This window comes from Malaclemys terrapin, chromosome 4 (assembly GCF_027887155.1).
Source record: "Malaclemys terrapin pileata isolate rMalTer1 chromosome 4, rMalTer1.hap1, whole genome shotgun sequence".
Taxonomy (NCBI): Eukaryota; Metazoa; Chordata; order Testudines; family Emydidae; genus Malaclemys; species Malaclemys terrapin.
The window spans coordinates 138,610,159-138,635,548 of NC_071508.1; the positions used below are offsets into that span (position 1 = coordinate 138,610,159).

General features: G+C 44.5%; 2 protein-coding genes across 2 annotated transcripts in view; one reads left to right on the forward strand and one right to left on the reverse strand.

The window, feature by feature from the left end:
• The first annotated feature begins 1,061 nt into the window (after positions 1-1,061).
• GPHB5 (glycoprotein hormone subunit beta 5) lies at positions 1,062-4,250 on the forward strand. Its single transcript, XM_054024843.1, has 2 exons — positions 1,062-1,295; positions 4,062-4,250. The coding sequence occupies exons 1-2, from the start codon at positions 1,062-1,064 to the stop codon at positions 4,248-4,250; spliced, it is 423 nt and encodes a 140-aa protein (XP_053880818.1).
• A 17,195-nt stretch (positions 4,251-21,445) lies between these two features.
• The window catches only part of RHOJ (ras homolog family member J), a 72,545-nt gene continuing 68,600 nt past the window's right edge, over positions 21,446-25,390 (reverse strand). Inside the window, exons 4-5 of the mRNA XM_054027293.1 lie at positions 24,366-24,461; positions 21,446-22,651 (exon numbers count right to left, since the gene is read on the reverse strand). Coding sequence (XP_053883268.1) covers positions 22,505-22,651; positions 24,366-24,461 — 243 coding nt within the window. The 3' untranslated portion in view covers positions 21,446-22,504. The remainder of the gene's footprint in view (positions 22,652-24,365; positions 24,462-25,390) is intronic.

Below are 25,390 nucleotides of genomic sequence, written 5' to 3' on the forward strand. Positions count from 1 at the left end.
CCCAGTGGGTTTTGCTGGGCCGAAGCAAGTTTCATAGAAATTTGGTTAGTGGAAGTTGCTTACAAGATGTGCTGAATCAAGGCATCTCTCAGGTACCTTGGCCCGGCCCTCCCTTGTCTAGCAACAGTCACTTTTTGGGCTGCATTGGCAGGTTAGCTGCCCTGACCAGCTCTGTCTCCTGGCAAAGTGTGTGGGTGGCAGGTGGCATGTGTTGCTGCATCTCTGTCGGCCTGGGCTGCAGCCCCCAGGGAGTGAATTAAGTGTTTACATTCTGGAGAACAAATGTGTGTGCAAAATATTCAGGGTATTCTTAGCAACAGGTATACTGTGGTAGTGCACTCCCTCCCATCAGGATCAGGGTTTACAATCTGAAGACAAATGAAACATAGGAATGAGGGGTGGGGAGAGAAGACAACTGTTATAGACAAAGGTGTATTTGCAATTGCCCCCGGTTAATTTATTTTAGAGTAAGTCCCAACTGTCCCCATCTGTCCCTGATGCCATTATGAATTGGCTGTTATTTTTTAAAAAGCATTTCAGCAGAGGTGAGCCTCGAGGAGGAGACCCTGGCTGTTCGGCTCAGCCTGTTTCCTTGTTCCTGGCAGGGCTGTTTAGTGAGCCTGTGACACCGGGTTCCCTCCCTCCTGCCTGCCTCTCTCTCTCTCCACTCCACCCTATTCCCAGTGAAGCTGGAGCACTGCCTTGCCTGCTGCTCTGCAAAATTCGCTAGGCTCAGGGGTGGGGAAACCAGTGGCCCACTGCCCTCGATAAACCCCACCGCTAAAGCTTATGAGTTCAATCCCAGAAGTTATAGCAAACCCAGCCACTGCCCTGCATTACCTAGCAGCACTGCCTGGGTTATACAGAGGGAGGAATAAGGGGATGTCATCTTCTCACTCCTTCTCACTACTGGATGCATAAAGGAAATGGGTGGCTAAGAGGGGATGGTGCCATCTCTTCCCCTTCCCTTCCCTTCCTAATCTCAGCACTGCAGATACAGTACACACGCCCAGGACTAAGGGTGCTAGCTCCTCGGGGCTGAGCACGTCTCACAGCTCGCTATGTGTCTCCTTTTTACCTTGGGGTGCAGCATGAAGCTCCGTCATGTGATCCTGGGCTCCCTGCTTCTCCTGATACTGGCTGGCTGTGTCAGTGCACTCAAAGCCTCCAACATCAACCTGCGCACCTTCATTGGCTGCGCTGTGCGTGAGTTCACCTTCCTGGCTAGGAAACCTGGCTGCAAGGGGATGCGCATCACCACGGACGCCTGCTGGGGGCGCTGCGAGACTTGGGAGGTGAGCAATCCCTGAGGGGCACCTTGGGGGACAGAGGTGGCCTAAGGAGCTAGCTCTAAACCAGTGGTTCTCAACCTATGTACCATTGTGGGCTGCATGTGCAGCTCTGTGTTATGTGGGTCGCATCCATACAATATATATACTACCTGTATGGGCCTGAGGATGTCACATGGGCCACAGCTGTGTGCTGATTGGGCCACAAGCGGGCTGTGGGTTGAGAACCACTGCTCTAAACAGCACCACTGTTAGTGTCGCTTTATTTTTTTCAAATGGAGATTGGCAAGTGGTGCAGGAAGCATCTTATGATTATTCCCTTAGCATCAGGGAGGCTGGTCTTGTGGTGAAGCCCCTGACCTAGGACTCAGGAGATTCGCATTCGACTCCTGGCTCTGCCACGGACTTCCTGTATGGCTACGGGCTAGTTGCTTAATCTAGCTCTGCCTTGGTTCCCTGACTCTAAAACGAGGATATTTCCTTTCTCCCCGCAGCTAAATCACACTTAGATTGCCAGTTCTTTGGGGCAGGGACTGTCTTTACTATGTATTTGTACAGCACCTATCACGATGGGACCCTGATCTCAACTGGGGCCCTGATGCACTATCGTAATACAAACAATAAATAACCACAATGACAAGACCGTGCTTGGAAGTCAACAAGCCAGCATGAAGGCAGGGCCCCTGGTCTGGTGAATGACGGTCAAAATACAAGTGCCAGTGACAAATTTGCCTTGAGTTATTCATTTGAACCATTGTTCAAGAGAAACACCCGCATCATGTGGTAATATTTATAAAGTGCTTACGTAATACTCTCATTATGCAATTTGAAAGCCTCTTACGGCTTAAACACTTAGGGGAAAGAGCCCTGTATGACTTTACCGAAAGAAAATTCCTTTGAGATTAAAATGGGGCCCTTGATTCATGGGTAATATATTTTGTTCCAAACAGCAAATCCCAAACAGAATGTCTTTCTAATTTGGTCCCATTTAAATTGCAGCCCAGGATGAAAATGAGGTAGTTCTGTTCTGGATGGAGGCGTGGGGGTGAGTGGGCGAGAGAGCAAGTCTACACACATTAGAGATCAAACTCATGACTCATTTTAGCTTGCTGTAATGTAAACATTTAATGGGCTGGATCCGTATGTCTTTATTCAGGGAAAATCCCATTAATGTCAGTGGGGTTTCGCTGAGTAAAGCCGAGGGACTCATTCTGCTGATAACCGACGGGGAGAAGTTTTTGAGTTTTGGTTCAGACTTTCCTACTCCTTCTTTTATTGCCTGGGGGCAAGGAGGCTGGGCCGCTGTTTGCTACCCTTCCCCTGTGGAATAAACTGGGGAAGTGAGGATGGGGGGGTTCCACCTCCATAACCTAAGGAGCCTTTGAAAGCCACATGCATCTTGTCACCTTGCTCCACCAGCTCCCACTGCTCCTTGGAGAGCCACAGATGTTGCAGAGGCCCTTACTTGACTGCAGCTGCCGCTGGAGCAGAGTTAAGCTAAATTTATAAAGTTTTTGGCCCTCCTGTTCCTAGAGAGTCCCCGGATGTATTGTATGGGGGACTTAATAACATGAGGGACTTCTGACGCACATGGTGTCTGTGATCAGTGTGCCCAGACACCTGGGACTCCCGTAAAGAGCACGGCAAACCCTTTCCACATCACAGAGGGGAAACAAACACAAATTAAACTATCCCTATGCTGTATTCACTTGTGCTGCTTCCCCCTGCAAGTTGCAGGGGGCAGGAGAATCCAGAGGAGTCCAGTTGGCTCCTTCGTATCCCTCTGCCCTCCATCCTGCCCCACCCACTCTTTCAAACTTCTCGTGAGGAGAAAAGAGGGATCATGCTGCAGAGGCATAACTTCCCATCCCCATCCAGGGGCACAGGCTGCCCTCCCCCTGCAAGCTGCAGCTGTGCTGAGTGCAGGGAGCTCTGGTCAGACCACGGCAGCCCATCCCAACACTGGAATGGATCAGAAAATGGGGTGCTTTTTTGTATTTAAAAAAGAAAAAAAGTTTAGACTTTTCAGTGAAAGTCAAAACCACAATTTTTTGGGCCCAAAACTGAAAAATAAATCTCACGGGTGTTGTACTACAGGTGCCTCATGCTCTGTTTTCCCTTGTGGGCTGGGCCAGACTACACCTCCCATGATGCACTGTGGTTTCCCCTTTTTGCTGAGCCTCAGTAGTGCATCATGGGAGTCCCATTGCTGCAGTGCTTCGGGGACTCTATAGGCTGGCTGGGGAGCCTGGCCCATAGAGGAGACTGCAGCATCTAGACTACAACTCCTCCCACGCAGCACTGTGGTGGCATTTATGAATATTTTTTTGTTTTCAGGTGTTTGGTTTTTTTGACAAAACGTCACAATTTTCCACAGAAAGCAGCGTCACTTTTTGTGCAATATTTCGTGTAGCTGAAACCCCAATTTTCTCTTAAAAAAAAAAAAAAAAAAATCAGTTTTGAGAAAAAAGGTTTTGACCAGCCCTAGCCAGCACCTTCCATTTCAAAAGAATTCTCAGGGAAATGGTCATAAGCCAAAAGGGAAATAGTTTAGTGGGACCCATACAGCAATCAGCCTAAGAATTATTTCTAGACAGTCTCTTTATGGGCCTGCAAACCAATTGTCCCTACTTTTGTGATTAACCCCAGGGAAACAACTGGAACTGTGGGGATTGTAGAATCTAGCCCCAGTGCTATTCGTGCCTGCTCAAAGCTGTCCTGAATTCCTCTTGCTTTTGTCTGATGTCAGCGTTTCCCCCTCCCACCTAACAGAAGCCTGTGCTGGATCCCCCGTACGTCGACGCGCACCATCGAGTTTGCACCTACAATGAGACTAAGTTGGTTACGGTGAAGCTGCCGAATTGTGCTGATGCTGTGGACCCTTCCTACACATACCCTATGGCCATACGGTGTGACTGCGGGGTCTGTTCTACTGCAACTACTGAATGTGAGACTGTCTGAGTCCCCTGCCCCTTGCTGGACAGCTGCTCTAGGCATTTGGGGCCAAACTCTGTCCTGATGTACACCCAGTGTAACTGCAGGATTGCGGGTGGTGTAAGTCAGCATGGAATTAGCTTGGCTCTAATGCTTCTTCACTGACCCTTCTGTATGGAAGAGGCATAAGCTTCTCCTAGCTGCCGGTTGTTTAACGATCTAGTTGATGCAGTAAAGTAATAAGGAGCCTCACAGCAACATATCAGCTGGAAAGTACTGATACAACTTGCTCTAGCCACAGGCATTTCACAGTGTGAACTTGCCTTATGCATAAAGGGCACATTTAATTAGAAGTCATAGACACGTTGAAATTGACAAGAAGAGCATTAAGGGCTTAGTAACAATGAATTTGTACATTTCAGGTTTTATTTCTCCCAACCCTGAGCCCTGAATGCAACCATACTCAGCAGAATCCCCTCAACTCTCATTAGGCTGGTTTCTCTTCTAATTTACATGGGTGTAAACCAGGAATAACTACATCAAGGAAAATGGAATTATAGGGCTTTGAGCCCAGTATCAGTGAGACCAGAATTGGGTTCCGAAACATCTATAATATGAATGCTAAGATAATTGCATCATAATGACCCTGATGGCCCCATTCCTTAGTTTAATGGGAATGGACTTTGGCACGTGCTTCAAGTTGGCATGTTTACGTGTTTTGCTGAATTGGGGCCACTGTGCATGAAATCTTATGTAAAAGCCAAGCCAGGAGAAAATACCTGAAAAAAAAGAAAAAGCACTTCAAATCTGAAAGAAAAATTAAACATTTCTTCCCCATGCTGGTTCTGCTTGGAAAGAGGGCAACACCTGATTTAATGTAAATCAAAGAGGCTCTCTAGGGCCTGTGAGTCTCTCTTGATGATCGCTCCCACTTTGTCAAGATGATCCCAACCATAGGCCTGAGCGGAGCTATGTAGGATCACTCTACAGTCCCCTGTGCAGCTTAGCTCCATGGAGACCTGTTCTGTGGGAGGATGCACATGCTATGGGCTGGGGTAATGCGACTAGGATGCTCACCATGAAAGCTTTAAAATTGTGCCTCTGATGCCCCGCTAGCATTGCCACAGTATGTGTGATATTCCCTGTGCTTAGTGCAGGAGTTTCATTTAGTTACTAAGACCATAGCAAAGTTTCCAAGCATGATCCACAAGTGCTTAGAGATCCACTGGCCACCACATGGGGAGGGGGAGGGGGATTGCAGCTACTAGTACCCCAACCATGGCCCCTGACCAGCTGCATAGCTGTCCTGTGCCCTGGCTCCAGGTTGAAGAGGGGGATTTGGTGTCTTCTATCCCTGAATTGTTTCACTCTACATAAATGGTTGGTTTGGGTTGTTGTGAGAACAGAAATTTTGCCCAGTGTGAGCCGTTAGCAGGAGAACACAAAATAAAACAACTTTCCAACATAGTTGTTCTGATCGGATTTCTGACCAGATTAATGGTAAACACATGGTTTACCCACCTAAACCCTGATTAGGGCTTGAAAATCAGGCAAATCAAACAGCCTTGTCTCTTAGTTAGATTTTCTTCCCGTCCCATGAATGCATGCTCAAAACTACCAAGAAAGCTTACTTGAAGTTTCTTCTGCCCTTTGAAATATATCTTTTAATTTAAGCTGTAATTTATTAAATGCTGTAATTTTGTGTCTGTTGAATTGTAAAAGCTGCATGCCACTTGTGTAGGAATAATGGTGGATTTGAATAGCTGTGCCCTGCCGATCCTTTGAATAGGCAGACTGCTGCCCTGAGCAATAGGGTCGTAGCAGTTTTCTGCTGACTGGGATGTTAACTGCCTTTAACAATTCTGCAATTTGTTTCAAGTTGCAGCTCCCATCTCTCCAGTCGTGGTGGTGGTGTAAACGGTATTGCTCATGTCCTGAGCAACTTACACATTTCTCTGTGTCCTTAATAAATCTGAACTCATACTATGAAAGCAATTTGAGATACTCTTCTGTTTCTGACTTCTTGGTTAGCTAAGCTGCAGCAAGGCAAACTCTTCTGGACTGGACACCTGCTAAAAACCTCTGTGAAGCTCAAATTCTGGTCATTTGCCTCACAGACTGATGTCTTACCATGAACCTGATTGCACTGTCGCTGGTAGTCGCGGGATTAGGACTGAGGTTTGAGAGTGGTGAAGTGCTCTTCAGAGCCAACAGGGTATTCAGACTTTTCCCAAATGTAGGAGGAGATATTACACGCTATGACTGAGCGTTCTGACTGATGATGGGGCCAGATAGATCAGGAGATGGAAGAGGGAGAGTGGGAAGGAAGAGCTGAGTGATTAGAACCAAAGTAACACTTATAGATGCAAAGAAGCTGAATGACAGACAGCTAAGGTAGTGGGAGGCAGGAAAAAGGTGAGAGACTGAGGCCACCAATTTATTTCACATGAACTATGCTGAACTCCCATCAGTTAATTGTGGGCACTGCTAATCTGGGTGAGTTCATGGTGCCCTAGAGGCGGAAGATGCCATTGCTTATTTCCTATGCAATTAACGCTGGAGATCATAGAGTGGGCAGGACCATAATAGTCATGTAAGGGGCTAAACTCAGCACTGGTATGAACAGGCATAAATCTGGGGTTCAATTCGGAAGTCTTTACACATGCAAGTTTCCACTGATCTAGTCCTTGGGATCTGGCCTCTTAAGTTCAGCCGAGGAAATACCCTTTTATGCCAGGGCTGAATTGGGTCCTAGGCTCTCTCGCGCTCTCTCTTTTAAGGAATTGTTTTGGTGGGTTACAGAGATGATGCTGATTAAGAGTACAATTGAAGTTGTCTAAATTCTGCAACCATCTTTGGTGCAATATAGACAATTCACAAGTGGGTCTTGGCTAGTGTTGCTGCCTTGCAATGGTTTAAAGGAGGACAGGCTCATTTTGTGACCTGTGCAATACTGGATCTGCACAGTACTGTATCCAATACACCTGTGAGAGAAAAACGAGGATAACAAGTATGTGGATAAGGGGCAACCACTTGACTTTGTGATCATCACCGCTCATTGGGGATCATTTGGAAAACCATCTGGCAATAGTCACTGGCAATAACTTTCCAAAGCTTAGCTGAAAAATGCATCTTTGACAGACTACCCATGGCAGCCAAAATACCCAACAAAGTTCAGTGACTTTCAGTTCAGTGTGTGGAATGCACTTACCAACTTGGTCTTTATTTTCACTGTGGCACACTGACTGGGGCTTACATGTCAGCCAGGTCCCCTAAAGCCAGAGGTTCAGTTTTCAAAAGAGGGTCCACTCAAATCTTCATCCATCCAAGGTTGAGAAACTGACTTCCCCTTTGTGGGCAATAAGCTTCTCTTTGTAATAGTAGTGGTTCCTTGAATGAAAGATTCTCTTTTCCCTAACTCTCACCCATACTTTTGTTATTCCTGGGCAAATTCTGCACCAAAAAATTAAAAATTCTGTGCACAATATTTTCAAATTCTCATATTTTATTTGTCAAAATAACACAATATAATCACACCGGTTTCAATTATTTTTGGTGATTTATTTCAAAATACCTGTCAGCAAAAATGTCTGTAACAATACAGATGACAAAAAAAATTTGGAATATTTTTTGACCAATAGATTCCTTACTAGGCATATTAATACAGAACTCTGAATCTACAATACAGAACCATATTTCCTGCACCTCCCAGAAGCAGGGCAAAGGCTTGGGGGGAAGTCAGCGGTAACGGAATAGCTGAGGGAGAGGGAATTCATTGCTGGGAAGGAGCCTGGGTGTGAACTTTGAGGGTTGTTGGGTATGGGTGGGAAAAGTATGAAATAGGTTTTTTGCAGGGGCGGGGAGGGACTGTTAAGGAGCTTCCCCCATGCAGATCCTGGCTGATTCCGAGCCTCTCCCATTCAGTCAGGCACATGTGTTCCTTCATCCCCACTCAGACACCCACTCCCCCATCCCAATGTGTCCTTGCACCCTGTCCACATGTCCCCCCACCTCCACTCAGAGACCTAGTACCCCCATCACCATGTGGGCCTGCACCTCCCTCCTCTCTGTGGCTCTGTGCCTACACTCCCATTCAACCCCAGCCCCAGTTTGTTGTCCTCCACTAGCCCTTATGAGCCCCTGTCTGACCCCACACAGCACTCCACGCAGTCTGTCTCCCCATAGCTCCTATCTCCTGACCTGGCCCACTGTGAAGAAGGCTCTGCAGGCTCTTTCTCTTCCCTAGCTGGCTGGGAGCTGCTGCTGTGTTCTATCACCACAGGCCCTCTGGTGGGAAAAAGGTGGAATTGCAGAAGTTATTTTCTGCTGGTAAGTTTCAGAGTAACAGCCGTGTTAGTCTGTATCCGCAAAAAGAAGAACAGGAGTACTTGTGGCACCTTAGAGACTAACAAATTTATTAGAGCATCCGAAGAAGTGGGCTGTAGTCCACGAAAGCTTATGCTCTAATAAATTTGTTAGTCTCTAAGGTGCCACAAGTACTCCTGTTCTTCTTTTTTCTGCTGGTAGCTGCTGCTGTGTTCTATTGCCACAGCGCCCTCTGGTGGGCAAAAGGCAGAATTGAAGCAACTTTCCAGCAGAAGCTTTTTTCTGTGCAAAAAATTAAAAATATGTGTGGCTCGCTAATTATGCACACACGCAGTGGTGCAGAATTCCCACAGGAGTATTTTGTGGAGCACGCTGGTTATCACTTTCCATCCAAGACTATCCACTGGAGCTGGTCAGAGATTTTCAAAATTAGAAATTTTGACCAAAAAGAAGGGTAAAATTTCATGAAAATTTATTCTGACTCTTTGCTCAGCTTCACTTTCTGCTGTGCAAAACCAAGATATAATTCTGCCTTTGAATATATAAGGTGGCCATTGGCTTTCATGAGACTTGTGTATGTACATCCGAGAGCAGAATTGTTCCTAAGAATGGACGTTACAGGTGCTTCTGCTTTGCAAAGTCTGGACAGAAAGAATGTTACTCACCTGCTGAGAGACACCATGGGTCTAAGCATCCATGTCAGTTCAGTAATTTTTCTAATGAGGGTTGTATTTATATTCTGAATGGTCATGAAAGGAAGGATGGTTTCATGATTAAGGCACTGGGCTGGGACTCAGAAGGCCTGTCCTCAATTTCTGGCTCTGCCACAGACTTTCTGTGTGACCTGGGGCATTGCATTTAATCTCTCTGTCCCCCAGGTCCTCTTCTGTAAAATGGAAATAATGATAACAAATCTTCTTCCCTCCCACCCTTTGTCTTGCCTCTTTAGATTGTGATGTCTTTTGGGGTGAAATTGTCTCTCACTGTGTGTTTGTACAGCGCCTAGCACAATGGGGTGCTGATATTGGCTGGGCCTCTAGGTGTTACCGTAGTGTAAATAATAAATAGCGATAGTAATAATAATATGTCAGCTTTTTTTCTTTTTAGACATTCATTATAAATGCTCTTTGGATTTTGAAGTGCTCTCTCGCGCACTTGTTTTGCTGTCGCGATTTACTCCAGCACATCTGAGAAGAGAAGCTCTGCTATTACATTCTACCCCCTTTTCAAACCTCCTTTGCTAGTGGTGCCTAGAGGAGGCTGCGGGAGGTCCGATACAAGCACCTGCCAGCTTTCTGGGTGGAGAATGGGAGCATCTGTTACCGCGTTCTCGTATTCTCCTTGGACTTCCTTATCCTGGATACAGCCTAGCCCTAGTATCTGTGATGTCTGACATCAGACGCATGAGACTTCACCAAGGATGGTTACATTAAACAAATCCAGGACCATATTCTCAGCTAGTGTGAATCCGCCTAGCTCCATTGACTTCAGTGAGGCTATCCCAAATTATACCAGTGAGTTTCTGGCATATCATTTTAGGAGCAGATCTTGTTGCCCTTCCTTTTCTCTCCAGTGTTAAGTTCACCTAGGCTGCTGCTTCAGGTCACCCAGGTTCTCAAGGTGGGGAAACCTGGCAGGTTTCAAAAATGTCTTTCTCAAACAAATATGCTCTAACTCAACCTGACTTTACTGGCTGGATTCAGGACGTACTGGGTGAGGTTCTCTGGCCGGTGACGTGCAGGAGGTCAGACTAGATGATCACAACGATCCCTCCTAGCCTTGGAAGCTATGAAAGGAAAAGGTTTGACAATAAAGGCAGCGTCTTTTTTAACAAGTTCTCATAACTCTACTTTGAAGCCCCAGAATGAGGCCAATCAGATTCTTGTTTCCATCCAGCAGATACGGGCTGTACTTTCTTTGCCCCCTGAAACATTTCACTTCCTTTCCCCCCACCCCTTGTTCAGGAGGAAGGTTATATAACTAATCATCTTTCTTGTCATCAATAAGCTTTTGTTGGAGGGTTTTTATTACCCACTAGTTAGAGTTGTCAGTGAGTTGCAGAAAACTGACACTTGTGTTAGTTATTAATAGCTGCTGTACCAGGAGTGCTCGAGCTGTCCGTTAGACTGCTTCAAGCTGGCTTCTTTCCAAAATGCCATTAATATTCCCAGCCACACACACAAAAGCCCGTATGATATTGTAATGTTCAGGTAGGGACCTGAGCCAATAAGGCCAAGTGACAATCTGTCCTTCACTAAACTGCTTTTAAAAAGTGCTAGAGAGATGGAGCCACTAACATGCGATTTTCTGAGGTGTGCTGATTAATTGTAACAATCCCAATGCTGTTTGAATACAAGACATTAAAGACACCACTTAGAACTTCAGGCTACTCATAGCTGATGAAAGCCAACTGGGGGAGAGGGGGAGCAGAGTGGGGGTCTGGTTCATGGAGATCATGAATGTCTCCCTTAGAGATGACAAGCTGCCAGCATACCTTCAACATGCTGTGGCCTAGCTCTTGCTCAAGAAACCATCTCTCAGCATTAACAATCTTGCCAAATACTAGTCGGTCTCTAACCTTTGTGGAAGTAGAGAAAGAACTGACAGGCATTTGAAGGGGATTTCAAATCCATGCAGTCCCCTTGCGTGAGCAAGAGTCAGGCTAGCTGTAACCCTAATAACACGAGATTTGTAGAAGCGAGGATTGGGTGAGGCGAGTGGGAAAGAACTGTGTGAGAAGTTGTTGCGACCTTGTGTTAGATAAGTATGGAATGTAGGCTATAGTCTAAATTGTTGAGGAAAATAAAATATCAGGAGGACATATGTATAAACAAAATGCAGCTGTCGCCCATTATTGTATGTAACAAAAAGTATAAATGCTTGCTGTAATTGTTTACCTGGAGAGAGACCTGTTCTGCTCTTTCCTTCCACGCAATTGCTAGAGAAATAAAGTGTCTGACTTGCTGCACCCAACCTGAGAGCGAGAAGTCTGTTTTTCTCCGACACCTTCCATTCTTGTGAAAGTTCAGAAGGGGATAGCAGGCCAATTCCAGCATTGGCTGATCATGTCCAGTCTTTAGCTATCTACCTATGCTGCAGAAGTGGGCCTGGCATGGAGATAGTGCTGGGTGAGTGAAGTATGATCTCGGGGTTACGATATGCCCCATGCTGATCTCGTTGGATCTGTCGATAGCCTTCAGAAATGCTGTCCAGCACCCCATGGGATCTCTTCCAAAAGAGTGTTTGAAACCATCATAGTGACTTTATTACCATTCTCCCCAGTCAGGGCTAAGAACATATGAATGGCCCACACTGGACCAGAGCAAAGGTCCAGTATCTAGCCCAGTATTTTGTCTTCTGACAGTGGTCAGTGCCAGATGCTTCAGAGGGAAAGAACAGAACAGGATAATTATCAAGTGATCCATCCCATGTCATCCAGTCCAGCTCCTGGCTGAGTTCGGAAACAGTTCTTCCCTGACCATTCCCACCTGTGGAGTCAAATAAACCTCTGTATTGTCCCCTCTTGTTCAAAATGTGTGAGGCTGAGAGTGTGGGTTGCAGTGCTTTCTGGATGTAACACTAGATGTTTTTGCAGTTCTTTTTGTTGGCGCATCTGTTTACTGGAAATGTCCTGAAAACTAGAGGTGATTAAAGTCTGTTTCCATCTGGGTAAATAAATATAGAGGCATTGGACAGTTACAGAGTCCCTCTCCAAATAATACCATCAAAAGACATCATTTATTTTAATGGAATAAATGTATTACTATGTACAATACAAGATATTAATGAGTTATAATATACAATAATTACATGTTTAAAAGAGGGTAAGCCAAAGCATACAGAATTCTGGGGTTTTAAATAGAAAATGAACACTGTTAACAAACTTTTGAATAAGCAAAATATGACTGTTGAAAAAATGTATTTGCTTGGTTTCAAGTTATTTCTTTAATTTAAGATGGGGAAATCAGGGTACATCTATACAGTAAATAATCTTCTGCAGAGTGTCTCTAAGTGTTATATGGTCAGCTGTATTAAAATACTTCATTACAAGGTCACTGGAGTAACCTTGGCTCAAATTCAGCCCTCGTGTGACTAGAACCGAGGATGGAATTGGTTCAATCTGTCTATCTGCTCAAAGGTTTGACAGCCTTAATAAAGAAGATAGAATATGGGGGAAATTTGAAGAGACGTTTTCAAATGCACTCAGCATTGGCCTAATTCAGCTCCTATTGAAGTTTTCCATTGACGTCACTAGGAGCAGAGTGAGGCCAATATGTAAGGCTGTCACGGAGGTCACAGAAATCATGTATTCCATGACTTTCTGTGACTTCTGCAGCAGCTGGTGCTGGCTCAGGGGCTGCGTGAGCCGGGCAGCCCTATGGCCAGCAGCAGCAGCAGTTTGGGTGTGTAGAAGGGGGTGCTGGGGGTTGGGGTGTGGGACAGTGCTTACCTCGGGTGGGGGGCTCCCCGTCTCCCACCGGCATGTCCCTGCAGTTCCTAGGTGGAGGGGCCAGGGGGCTCCGTGTGCTGCCCGTGCCCACAGGCCCTGCCACCACAGTGCCCATTGGCTGTGGTTCCTGGCCAATGGAAGCTGCAGAGCCAGCGCTTGTGGTGGGAGCAGTGTGTGGAGCCCCCCTGGATTTCCCTCGCCCTAGGAGCTGCAGGCGCACTCTGAGTTGGGTAGGGACCCTGCGAACCCTGCCAAACCCATCCCCCAGCACCAGCGGTGGTCCCAGGCCACCCCCCACCACCCGTGGCACCTCCAGACCGTCCCCCTCTCCCTGAGCACCCGCAGCCACCCACCCAAGTTTTAGTTCGGGGTATATAATAAAAGTCATGGACAAGTCACAGGCTGTGAATTTTTGTTTACTGCCCGTGACCTGTCCATGACTTTTTTACTAAAAAGACTGTGACTAAAACGTAGCCTTACCAATAAGAAGCACTTTTGAAAATCCCACGCTAGAGTCTTTAGTTAGAGCATTCCGATGGAGATTGCTATACAGACCCCTCCTACCATACACAGACTGTTGTGCAAAGTGATTCTTTCAAGGGGCAGTAATTACTAGCAACGTCTTATAATATTAAAACAGCACTTCAAAACTCAAGTGGACTTGTCCTGATTTATGCCCACTTATATAATGTTTGCATGACTTGGAATATAAAAACTAGATTTGTTAGTTCTTTTTCTGTTTCTAGTAAGTTTCACGTTGTGGTTCCTATCACTGCTGTGTTTGGGGTCCCAGACTAGCCTGGAAAGTTTACCTTTGCACCCACGGTTCAGAAAATTTTAACGGACATTAAAAACAAATACTGAAAGCATTTCTATCAACAGCAGCTATTGGATACCCGTATGTTCCGCAAAAAATTCCGCAACTCAAAAATTCTATTTCTGGCTTATGGAACTTTATCCGTAAATGCTAATTTGCGTAAGTCAGGTCTTGCGTAACCCGGGGAGCGTCTGTAAAAGGAAAAACTTAATTTTGGGGGTCCAAATTTACTGATTGTTGTCTTTGCAATGTGGCTTTACAATTCTGCTCCAGAAAATTATAATGAAACTTACCATTTGCCTAAAATAAATATCACACTTTCACTGCATTCCTTACCTGACTGGCTTTTCTATTCATTTTGGCTATGCATAAAAATTTCCATGCATATTTCATTATGTTCTGTGATAAGAATGGAGGTTGCAAACCAGCAACACTGAAATCAATGGAAGTTTTCCACTGACTTCATTGGATCCTCATTTCCTCTAGAAAAATATTTGCTTTTGTTACAGATTTTTTTCTTCATTTTTACACAGTACAAATACATCTAGAAACTGTCTTTGATCTAAATTGTTTTGAGCTCACTTCCTGGTAGAAGAGATGCTGCTCCACTCCAGCGAATGCTATGAAACTAGAAAGAGTTCAGTCATTTACAGCTGTAGGAAGGAGATGAAACATGACAGAAATCCCCTGGGACAGGGCAAAATTTTATAAAGGATAAAGCACGTGCAGCGAGGCACATGTAATCTACTGATTTATATAACAAATAGCACCTGTGTTGCTGAGAGTGCATGCTGCATTGCTTTCATGCTGCAGTGCAAACGTGCTTTCAAACCAACCTGGTTTACTGTGAAAAGAATCAGCAGCAATTCAATTTAGTTTTGAGCTGGTAAGTTCTAATACGATGAACAAGGAGCCATCTGTTCCCTCTTCATAGTAAAAAGGCTAAGAGCTACACCAGTATTACACAAAGCTGAACTATGTTAATTAATTGGTATTATCCCATACAACTAGGAGAGAGTTTGCTGGCAGCAGCCGCCAACATGACCATAGAGAGCCAATGAAGAGCTTTTCCTGCAATGAGGGCACTTGAATTATGGAAATGGCAGCACACTTTTTCCAAGAACTTGTCCACACTGAGGATTTGCCCCAGCTACCACCGCTGGTGTTAACACCAGTGTAGCTACATGAGCAACAGCCAATCCTGTAAAAGTGAACTACTAGACACCACAATTTGCACCAGTGTAAATGAACCTGGTTTCAAGCAGGTCTTAAGCTGCTCCAATGCATGTGGTGGTTATAGCCTACGTTAGAGGTGTGCATTGAAACAACTACACTGCGGGTTGCCACCATTGGTTGAAATCTCCAGTGGCCGAAATCTCAAGGGCCAAGAATTTCAACAGTGGCTAGTGACTATGGGTGCTTCAATTTCTGGGGGTCCAACTTGAGAGACCTGAGAGGAGCCTAGTTTTCAGAACGGGGTGTTCAGCACTTTCTGAGCATTGGGCCCTTTAAGGTACCCACAGACTGAGGCACCCACACTTAGGAGTCACTTTGAAAATCTTGGCCAAAACCAAATTGACTCTGCTAGCCATGTGAGATGAAGCACAGACACACCCCACAGATGAGCAGATAAGTCCCTGAATACTGAAACATCCACTGTATAGGTCTGGTTCCATGCTACAATGTGGAATTTTGCTCCTGCACTTAGAACGGAAGAATCCCATGCACTGCTATAGACTAGGGACTGAGTGGCTAGGCAGCAGTTCTGCAGAAAAGGACCTAGGGGTTACAGTGGACGAGAAGCTGGATATGAGTCAACAGCGTGGCCTTGTTGCCAAGAAGGCTAACAGCATTTTGGGCTGTATAAGTTGGAGCATTGCCAGCAGATCGAGGGACATGACCATTCCCCTCTATTCGGCATTGGTGAGGCCTCATCTGGAGTACTGTGTCCAGTTTTGGGCCCCACGCTACAAGAAGGATGTGGAAAAATTGGAAAGAGTCCAGCAGAGGGCAACAAAAATGATTAGGGGGTTGGAGCACATGATTTATGAGGAGAGGCTGAGGGAACTGGGATTATTTAGTCTGCAGAAGAGAAGAATGAGAGAGGATTTGATAGCTGCTTTCAACTCCCTGAAAGGGAGTTCCAAAGAGGATGGATCTAGACTGTTCTCAGTGTTAGCAGGTGACAGAACAAGGAGTAATGGTCTCAAATTGCAGTGGGGGAGGTTTAGGTTGGATATTAGGAAAAACTTTTTCACTAGGAGAGTGGTGAAGCACTGGAATGGGTTACCTCGGGAGGTGGTGGAATCTCCTTTCTTAGAGGTTTTTAAGGTCAGGCTTGACAAAGCCCTGGCTGGGATGATTTAGTTGGGGATTGGTTCTGCTTTGAGCGGGGGTGGGACTAGATGACCTCCTGAGGTCCCTTCAAACCCTGATATTCAGTGATTCTATGATTTTGATGGGAGACACTGATCAAGCAAACCTCTTTGGTGTTGCGGCTTGTCTTTCAGGCACCTGATCCTGCTCTTGTTGAACTCAGTGGGAGTTTGGCCACTGACACCAGTGGGAGGAGGCGTGGCCCCTAGGGCTTCCTTTCTCAGGTATCTTAATCTTTAGCATTTAATTCTCAGATTATTAACAATGCAGGCTTTCAGGGTCGAATCCAAAACCCACTGAAGTCAATGGAAAGACTCCCATTGACGTCACTGGGTGCCGGATTGGGCCCTTCTTGAGAAAAACATTTTGTTTCTTGATCTGATGTAACAGCTTGTTCTTTACAAGTTGCGCGGTAGATATTTAAAAGGCAGATCAGTGAGAGATATGCATACTCACTAGGGCTAGGACCTACAGGGCAAAAGGGAGAGAGACATACTGGTGCTATGGAACCTGCTACTGCCCATGTGCTACAAGGGGTGGTATGACACACAAAAGAATAAGGGTGCGCCTCACACCCCCTTACTCCATTGCACCAGCGTGCAGGGCCAGCCACAATCTGACCCACGCTTAGTCAGTAGCATCCTCTCCTACATGACATGACAGGGGAACAGGCAACATGGGCAATCTCGTTAAAATAGATCACAGAAATACCACTAAACATAGTGTATATTATTGTTGAATTTAGGGCCTGATTGGAAGCCCATTGAAGTCAACTGAAAGGATCCTATCAGCATCAGTGGTTTTTGGATCAGGTCTTTAAATATATGTGTGCAAACATTTTTCTTGTTGCTCCTCATTAAATACCACTTTGGTACCTTTAGGCTGAGAGATCCAAAGTTGCCTAAGGGAGCTGAATGCCCAATTCAGACAGTTCTGAAAAGATCAGCTTTAGTTTTCAAGTCCAGGCCACATGCCCCAGGCTCTGCATTCAGTTTTATGGACTTGAGAATGTTTGTATGTTAAGAGTGCCAAGCTTAACAAAGTTTGTCGCTGGTGGCAGCTTGGTTCAGAATTGTTCCCGTAAAAATAATAATTAAGACAAAAGCCTTCTTCCAAATGAATTAGAAAAGCTCTTGAATTTTATTAGGCTGAAGAAATTTCTCATGCAAGACAGACAAGCCCTCCTATCTGCAGGAATATATTTTGTTTAATTGCTAAGTGCCCTCTCCTGCATTACATATATATACATAACTGAGGTTGAAGTCTCTGGAAGTCCTGTAAGCATTAGGATTGTTTGATCAGACCCGGTGTGACAACAAAGCATCCATTTATTGGCATGCACCGTCAAAGAGCTCACCACGCAAATTTTTGCTGGGACCCTATTTACATTTTAGTTATTAATTAAACCCAACTCTTGATAGAATATGTAGGTTTTTTAAAAACGGCCCAGGCTAGGATTTAGCACATTCTTTTTAAGATCTGAAAGCATTTGAAAAGATAATAGGCTATTAACAAAAGTGGGTCTGTCAGAAACGGCTTTGACATCAATTGAGATAAACTATTATCATTGTCAAATAATTTCTTGGAGTAGTTTTTACTCTTTACTTATTCTAATAGGCTTTAAAATAACATTTGCCTTCCTTATGAATTCAGGGCCTGATTTCCAGTGGGCACTGCAGGTGCTTGGCACCGTAACATTAGATTGCTGGTCTACAGCCTTTCAGTAGGCAAATGTTTATTGTTTCTGTTGTTTCTAATGGTGCTTGAAAAATAATCTGATGTTTCTATTCATTTCCGTGTTTCTGCTTTAGAACCATCAGTGTTGTCACAACAAGTCTTTGCTCATCAGTTCATACTCCATCTGCTGGCTCTGTAGCAGAAAAGGTACTGTAGGCCAATTTTCAAAGGTCATCCTTAACTCTGCCCACAATATTTGGAAAGGGCATCAACTTGTGCCTCTACAACTCACATTTACCCATGCAAGCCGAGCTCCTTCCCTCAAAAATACATAGTGAGTTTTACAGCTGGGAAGTTACTGGGCATAGAAATATGTGCACTCACAAATACAGGGCTGGGGGATAAGGGGGCAATTAAAGAGGCTTTTTGAAAATTTGGCCTTGTAGGACCTACATAAAGTGTGGGTATATTTAAAACATTTCTTTTTGATGGCAGGAAATTAAAAAATACATAGAATCCAGAGGCCATTTCTAAGTGGATTGTTACCCTTTGAGGATAGGTCAAATTTTGGTCATAAGCAGCTTGAAAGCATCACTTTAATTCACAGTTTTATCACCTTGCAAAATTGATTTACTTCACTTTATAAGTGCAAAAAAGTCTTGCCTCGCATTAATTAAAATATTTTTTCATGAATAATAATATTCCTCCATCTGCTTTCTCTGCTATGCAATGATTTGTACAGAGGTCTGTAGTTTTCAATATATGAGGATATTAGCATTTTAGCATCTATTATCACAGTATTTAGTTTCCCCAAATTACTGCAGTTATAGTAATGATAGAATTGGTCATTTAATTTCTGATTTAACATGCCTATCATATGTCATACCATCATTATTAACAGGCCCCATTGATATTAAACAGCACCCAAACCCCATCATTCGATTATTTGTGGCTTCCTCAGAGGCACGATGGGAATGATATATTGCATTTTTCCAAAGTACTTATTATTTTATGATAAGCTCAGCTGTCAATCTAGAGTTTTCGTTTCTCTTCAGTTTAGAGAAGCTGTAACATTATCTGGCAGATCCAACCTTAGGGCATGTATTGCAGTTCAGGTGAAAGACACTTGGCCCCCATTTCTCCCTTACCCAGGGACTCATAGGTATATGTATACTGTATGTCGACTCAATTCCCGGGGAACGGAATAAGCATGCCATCTTCCATTGAAATCAGTGGCAAACCTCAGTGAGGTTAGATTGAGCTCTAAATCCTTGATACAAAGTCCTTTGAAACAAATTGTTGGGGGAGCGGGGCTTTCGTTCATGTCATGGGGATTTGGGTCAGGCCCTAAGTCAATAAAATAGTCCCCAAACATTTCTATATTCAATCTGCTCCTAGCTTTCCTGCTGCACCTCTGATACGTGGGAGTCCAGGGAACCCACTGCCAGACATGCTACCTGCAGCCCAACTGCACTAGGAAATTAACACATTCACCTAACTGAGATGCAAACCACAGCTCCTTTCGTACGGAAGAAAATGGCATCATCGCTGGGCTCGCTTTCTGGTCTGAGCTACGTTTCCCAAACTTTCTGTCAACATATTCTAAGGCAACCCCTTTGCCAGGATGAAACGGGATCCAGAGTGTTCACTAGGGATTTATACCCTAAGGCGCACACAGGATTTCCTTTAGCATCTCTGACTTACTACAACTTCATTTTCAGCCATGTCCACGGACAGTGACCCAATGTTTATCACAATTCCACTGTGTAATAATTAAGGTTAAGATTCTGTCACGGGTATTTTTACTAAAAGTCAGGGAAGGTCAGGGGCAATAAACAGTTCCTGACTTTTACAAAAAAAATACCTTGCGGGGGCAGGATGGGGGACTAACAACCAGTGCTACTGGGGGCTGACCCCACTGCTGCTCCATTCTCAGGAGGGCTCATCCAAGCCCAGCCACTGCTCTGGGGCAACTGCTGGCCAGCTGCTCCAGCTGCCCAGGGATTGCTGCTCCGGCAGCTCCAGAGCTGACCGCTGGCCAGCTGCTCTGGCAGCCTGGAGGATCACTGCTCTGGTGGTCCTGGGACCGGCTGCCATTCCAGAGGCTGGGGGACTGCTGCTCTGGTGACCCTGAGGCCAACCACCAGCTATCTGCTCCAGCAGCCCTGGGGCTGACCACTGGCCGCTGCTCTAATCCTGCTGCTGCTCCTGTGGCAGGGGCTGACAGCTGCAGCTTCAGCCCCAGTGGGGCTGACCCAACGTTGGCCGTTGCTTCAGCCCTGGAGCTGCTGCTTTGGCGGTCCTGGGGCTGACACCTGCTCCAGCCCTGCCCTGGAAGAAGTCCCGGAGGTCCCAGAAAGTCATGGAATCCTTGACCTCCACGACAGAATCGTATCCTTAGCAATAATATAGCAAAAGACGCTTATTTACCAATACCGTAGCTAATATCCCTTGCGTCTCGGAGATAATGGGAGACCTGTACTGATATAAATGTTTTGGCATCTGATCCTTCTCCTCTTAGAGTCAACGGCAAAGCATAAATTAGTGTCCTTAGGATTGAGGGCCCTTGAATTCTAATGAGTTGCATTTACTAAAACAGAAATTTCTTCATTTACCCTTAAGTTACAGCCAGTACATTCTAGCCATGTACTCCCCACTGATTTTAATGGGCGCCATGCAGCTGGAATCCAGAGCAAGGCTTTTACAATATAATGACAACGATCTCACATAGGAAAACCTTCTATAAATATCTGTGTAGTAAAGGATACTGTCATCACTGAAGTCAATGGGAGTTTTGTCTTTGATTGCAATGAATATGGGATTGGGCCTTGTATCTATGGTGTTGCTTACTTTGGGCCGAATCAAAATCCCACTGAAGCCAGTGGGAGTTTTGCCTGAATAAGGACTGTAGGATTGGTTCCTCAATCTCCTGTTAATGGCAGAGGCTGTCTAGCTGCCCTTCTGTAGACTCAAGCACTGTACAGTACATCCAAAGAGGAGAATGCTGGCTGTTCCAAGCACTGGGTGGGTAAATTAATCCCCGTGCTAGTACTTTGCTGGTGAGAGAGGGTGCAGTTCCATACTAGGGCTGGAAACACTGACTCTGGCCGTTGCTTTTTTCAGGGAATTACTTTATAGGTCTAGAAACATGGATTTGCTGGCACTGTAATTGTATGCCTTGGAGAGGTATGAGCAGAAATGAAATCCATAACAAGACAGCTACATGGGCATTTCCAAGGCACTCGTAGGCAGATGTAAGTAATAAGACACCCTCACAGTTCACCTCCGAGTGTCTGTGGTATAACAGCATCTTGCTGTGATGTGCAAAACGACAGGCTCCCTGGAGAAACCTTAGCAAAAAGGCCCACTTTATTTAACAGTAAAGAGTGCTTATTGTCAGCTTTCATTCCCTTGAGGTTCAGGCTTCCTGTCTCTGGACTGCATGCCGCAGCACATCATCCTGCATATTGTCTGAAAGAAAGTTCCTGAGTAGCATACCCACACTACACCTTAACTGCTAATCGCAATAATGAACATGGACGACACAGACAAAGCAATGAAGAGCAGAGAGAGGACTACAGTAAATAGACATGTTTAAAAGTCCGCTCCAATTAATACCTTTACACAAGATCATTTCTAAAAAACTATTTCAAATAAGGCAACTGGATCATTGTAAAGCACTTCACATCAATGTGACTTTGGCTTGTTTGTTTTTGTTTTCATCCGCTGGGTGAGATGTGGAAATGCACCCAATCTGTAGAGTGACTTTATAATACTCATGCTAATGCAACACCTCCCTGGTTTTTCATGTCTGTCACAAGATTTTTTGGTGATATGATCACTTTGTTTCTGCAAATTTATGCTACAGTTTTTCACTTACACTGTTTTCCCTCACCCAGCTTCTGAAAACCTCCTGGCCCAGCCTGGACACATTCTGTGTAAAACAGCGATATTTGTCGTTTTGTGTAGTAAAAAGAACATTCCTTCAATCTGGAGGTAAATATTGATCCATTTTAATGGCTTGATGCTGTAACATGAGTTAAATGACTGGGAATTGGAGTCACTACCGCTTTGCTTTCATGTCATTTTAAACAAACTAAAGTAGATCCTGAAATGAGTGAGTATTTTATAAAGAAAAGTAATTTGAAAGTATATCCTATATATAATGTATATGATTACATATTAAACTTCTAATGATTTCTCAGTGCTTTTGATCCATTCATATTTAATTCTTAAGTATTATAAATTTATACTTTTGATCAATTCTTGCTTAAGGCCACAAATGAAGTTTTTCTTGGTGGTTTTACAGTGTCTTTAAAGTTTTCAACACAGCACCCTAACCTGATTCAGAGTCAGCCACTAGCAGACATCCTGTTTTATACTGGCTCAGTGCAAATGAGCATAGTGTGGGAACAGGCTGCATATAGCTCTATAGGGTTAGGAAAGCAAATAGACATTAGCTGGCTAACACGTTACAGCCTGAGGTTTCACAGAATGGAGGAATCGTATATGATTTAATAGGTCTCCTTTCTGGTCATGTTCCCCATTTCAGTTTGCGTGTGACGCTCATTGCCATTCTAACCTGGGGGGTTTAGTTGAACAATAGCACTGTCCTGCTTTGCTTTTCAAGTGACCTCATACAACTGTACAGCAGCTGTGGCACGTCACGCAGCGTTTCTTCTTTTTCTTAGGGTGAAAAATGGTGAGGATTGCTTCATCGAAGACTGTTTTAAGGCCTTTCTGTGTCAGGGCTGAACATTCCAAATAACACTGTGCTCCAATCTTAAGCAGGAGAGAAAGAGAGAGAGAGAGAGAGAGATCATAAATACACAGTTTGGAGAAGAAGACAATAGGACATGTTTATGACCCACAGATCCTGTTGTCCTCATGTGCACATAACTCCCTGATATAGAGTGAGCCATGCCTTTAAGATGGATTAAAGTCCTAGCTCTGCCTTGGGCCTGGCTTCCTATCTGATCATGGGACTACCAGTAGGCCTTGTGGGACAGGAATTGAGAATAGATGCCAGGGCATTGTCTCAGTGCAGAGGGAGATGTGGAGGGAGCAACAGTCTGCCGGTGGGGCTGGCCAGAAAGAGGAAGCTCCATGTATGCCAGCTGAGAGTTTGTAGGAACTCTTCCACTGCATAGGGGTTCCTCTGAACAGAAGAAGCTGGATCTCAGGGTTTCCAGGAGGCATTGGCTCAAGTGCTCCCTGGCAGTGTGGTTGAGTCACTTAACATAACTATCCTTAGCTCCCCTTCCATGCTCTTGGCCTACCCTATCAAACTCCACAGAGATGAAGCCATTGCGGATGCGCTTCTACAGGCTCAGGGTGATTGACGGGGGCATGCCACTGAGTCAAAAATACCCTCCTGTTCTGTGGGCACTTGCACACGTGTAGAGTGGACCTTGAGCCTGCCTGTGGAAATGAATTTGGATAAATGCAAGTCCTCCTGCTTTTTAGCTCTGCTTGGTCTTTTAGAACCCTCCGACTAAATATCAGCATAATCAATATGTGCAGTGACTAGCTGGAACGTGCTTGTGTCTGAATGCAGATGCTGCTGGTGTTGATGTACGTACGTATTTCATGTTCATTTCTCCATCCCTTCTCCTTACCCAGAGCAATAATACATTATGAACTGAAAAGAAGATCCCATCAAATAGAGGTCTATGGGCCTGAATCTCTTTTACGGCTCCCGTACTTAGCTGTGTAAAGTGGCCTTAAGTGTGTAAACGAGAATCAGGCGGGTTGTGTTTGTATGGGAGTGACTAAGAGTAGAATTTGTCCCATTGTGATTAGCCCATGTAGCACCAGAGAGAATACATACGAGCGTGTTATTTTAGACAAGCTTTTGTATCTGTCTTCCACATATGGGCCTAAGCTAAAAAGCTGGATCCAAACACACTGAAACTTTGGGACTGCTCCAGTCCAGATGAGAACTTTCCAGCTCATTCCCATCTCTACAGCCTAAATGCAGCTTTTGTAGTTTGTGATTCATTTTTTTTTTTTTTGCAGCGACTAATGTTACTCTGCCAAACACAGATGTACATTTTCTCCCAGGAAAACCACGGAATGTCTTTATAGGCTCACATAAACGAATAACATACACAATGTACAGTTTGTTTTACCGTGATGTGTAAAACAACCTGTTATGTATCCGTTATGACCAAATACGGTAAAACACTGCAGTGGCTGATCCTAAATCAAACATAAGAACATTAGATGTTTCATTTCATTCAGATGTCTCCTGTATGGAATGTGCTTGTTATCCATCAGAGATTTATTAGTGGGATTGCAGAACAATCAAGGTAAGACTAGAGACTTGCAAAATTCAGTGTGTTTGGAGTTGAGGTTTTAGTTTGGGTCCAAGTTAGTGAAAATGGAGGAAAAAATGAAAGAATTGGATTTGAGTGAAATATACAGAAACTAAAGTTATGGCCAAACTGTTCTGCAGCCTGGGTCCTAACAATAGGGACATGCAAAACAATGATACCTCTTTAGCCAGCTTCACTCCATGTTCGTAAGTGAGGGGTTTCTCCTTCATATAAAGTAGTCGAGCCAAAGTTTTGGGATCGTCACGAAGATCAATCTAGCAGTAAAACACACATACATACCGTGCTAAACACAATATTCCTGTGGATGAGTTGGCGCCACAGCCCCATGCTAGAACGAATATTTCAGTGACACCCCCATTTCTCCCCTACTAGAGATGATAATTTTTTTTTTAAAAGGTGGTTCATAATGTATCTCTCTCGCTCACTCGCTGTGTATATGCACACACATGTGGCCTCAATGTCTCCTTTCTAGTTTTTGGTCAAAGCAGAAAAGAGAGAAAACAAGACATTGTGTAAGAGGCATATAGGCTTAATTCTATGTATTAGAGCTGGTTGGGAATTTTCCAGCAATGTTTTTTGATGGAAAATGCAATTTTTGCAAAATTGAAATTTTCCAGAGGAAAATCTTAATTTTGCAATTTTTTTTTATTTTCTGTTAAAATTAAGTATTTAGTTCTGGGTCAGGTTGCCCCACGTGAAACATTTTGGTTTGTTGAACTGAAACAAAACATTTAATTGTGGGTCACTTTGATATTAATCTCTGACTGCCACAACTGCAGTTTTTTTTTTAAAAGAGAATATGAGTTTTTACACCTTACTAAAGATGGACTAAGTAGGATACTGATTGTCCAGTGAAATGCTATTCTGCAAAACTGCCTCCAAAAGATCTTGGTGTAAAGGATCGAATGTATTTCTAACTCACCGTTATTTGCAGCATCCTTTTAGAAGTTTGAAAAAATGTTTTCCTCATTTGGCAAACCTTGATTTTTCTCCAAATATTTTTATAGGCTTGTGGCCTATCCTGCAAGAGGCAGGAGCACCTTCAGCTCCCACCAAAGGGTGTTCAGTGCTTCTCAGGAGATGCTTGGCACCTTGCAGTATTAGACCCTCCACAAAGAGTGGGTGTGGTGAGTTAGCTGTTGCTGCAGAACTGGCCTAGCTGAATCTCTCAAATGTTTTGGCA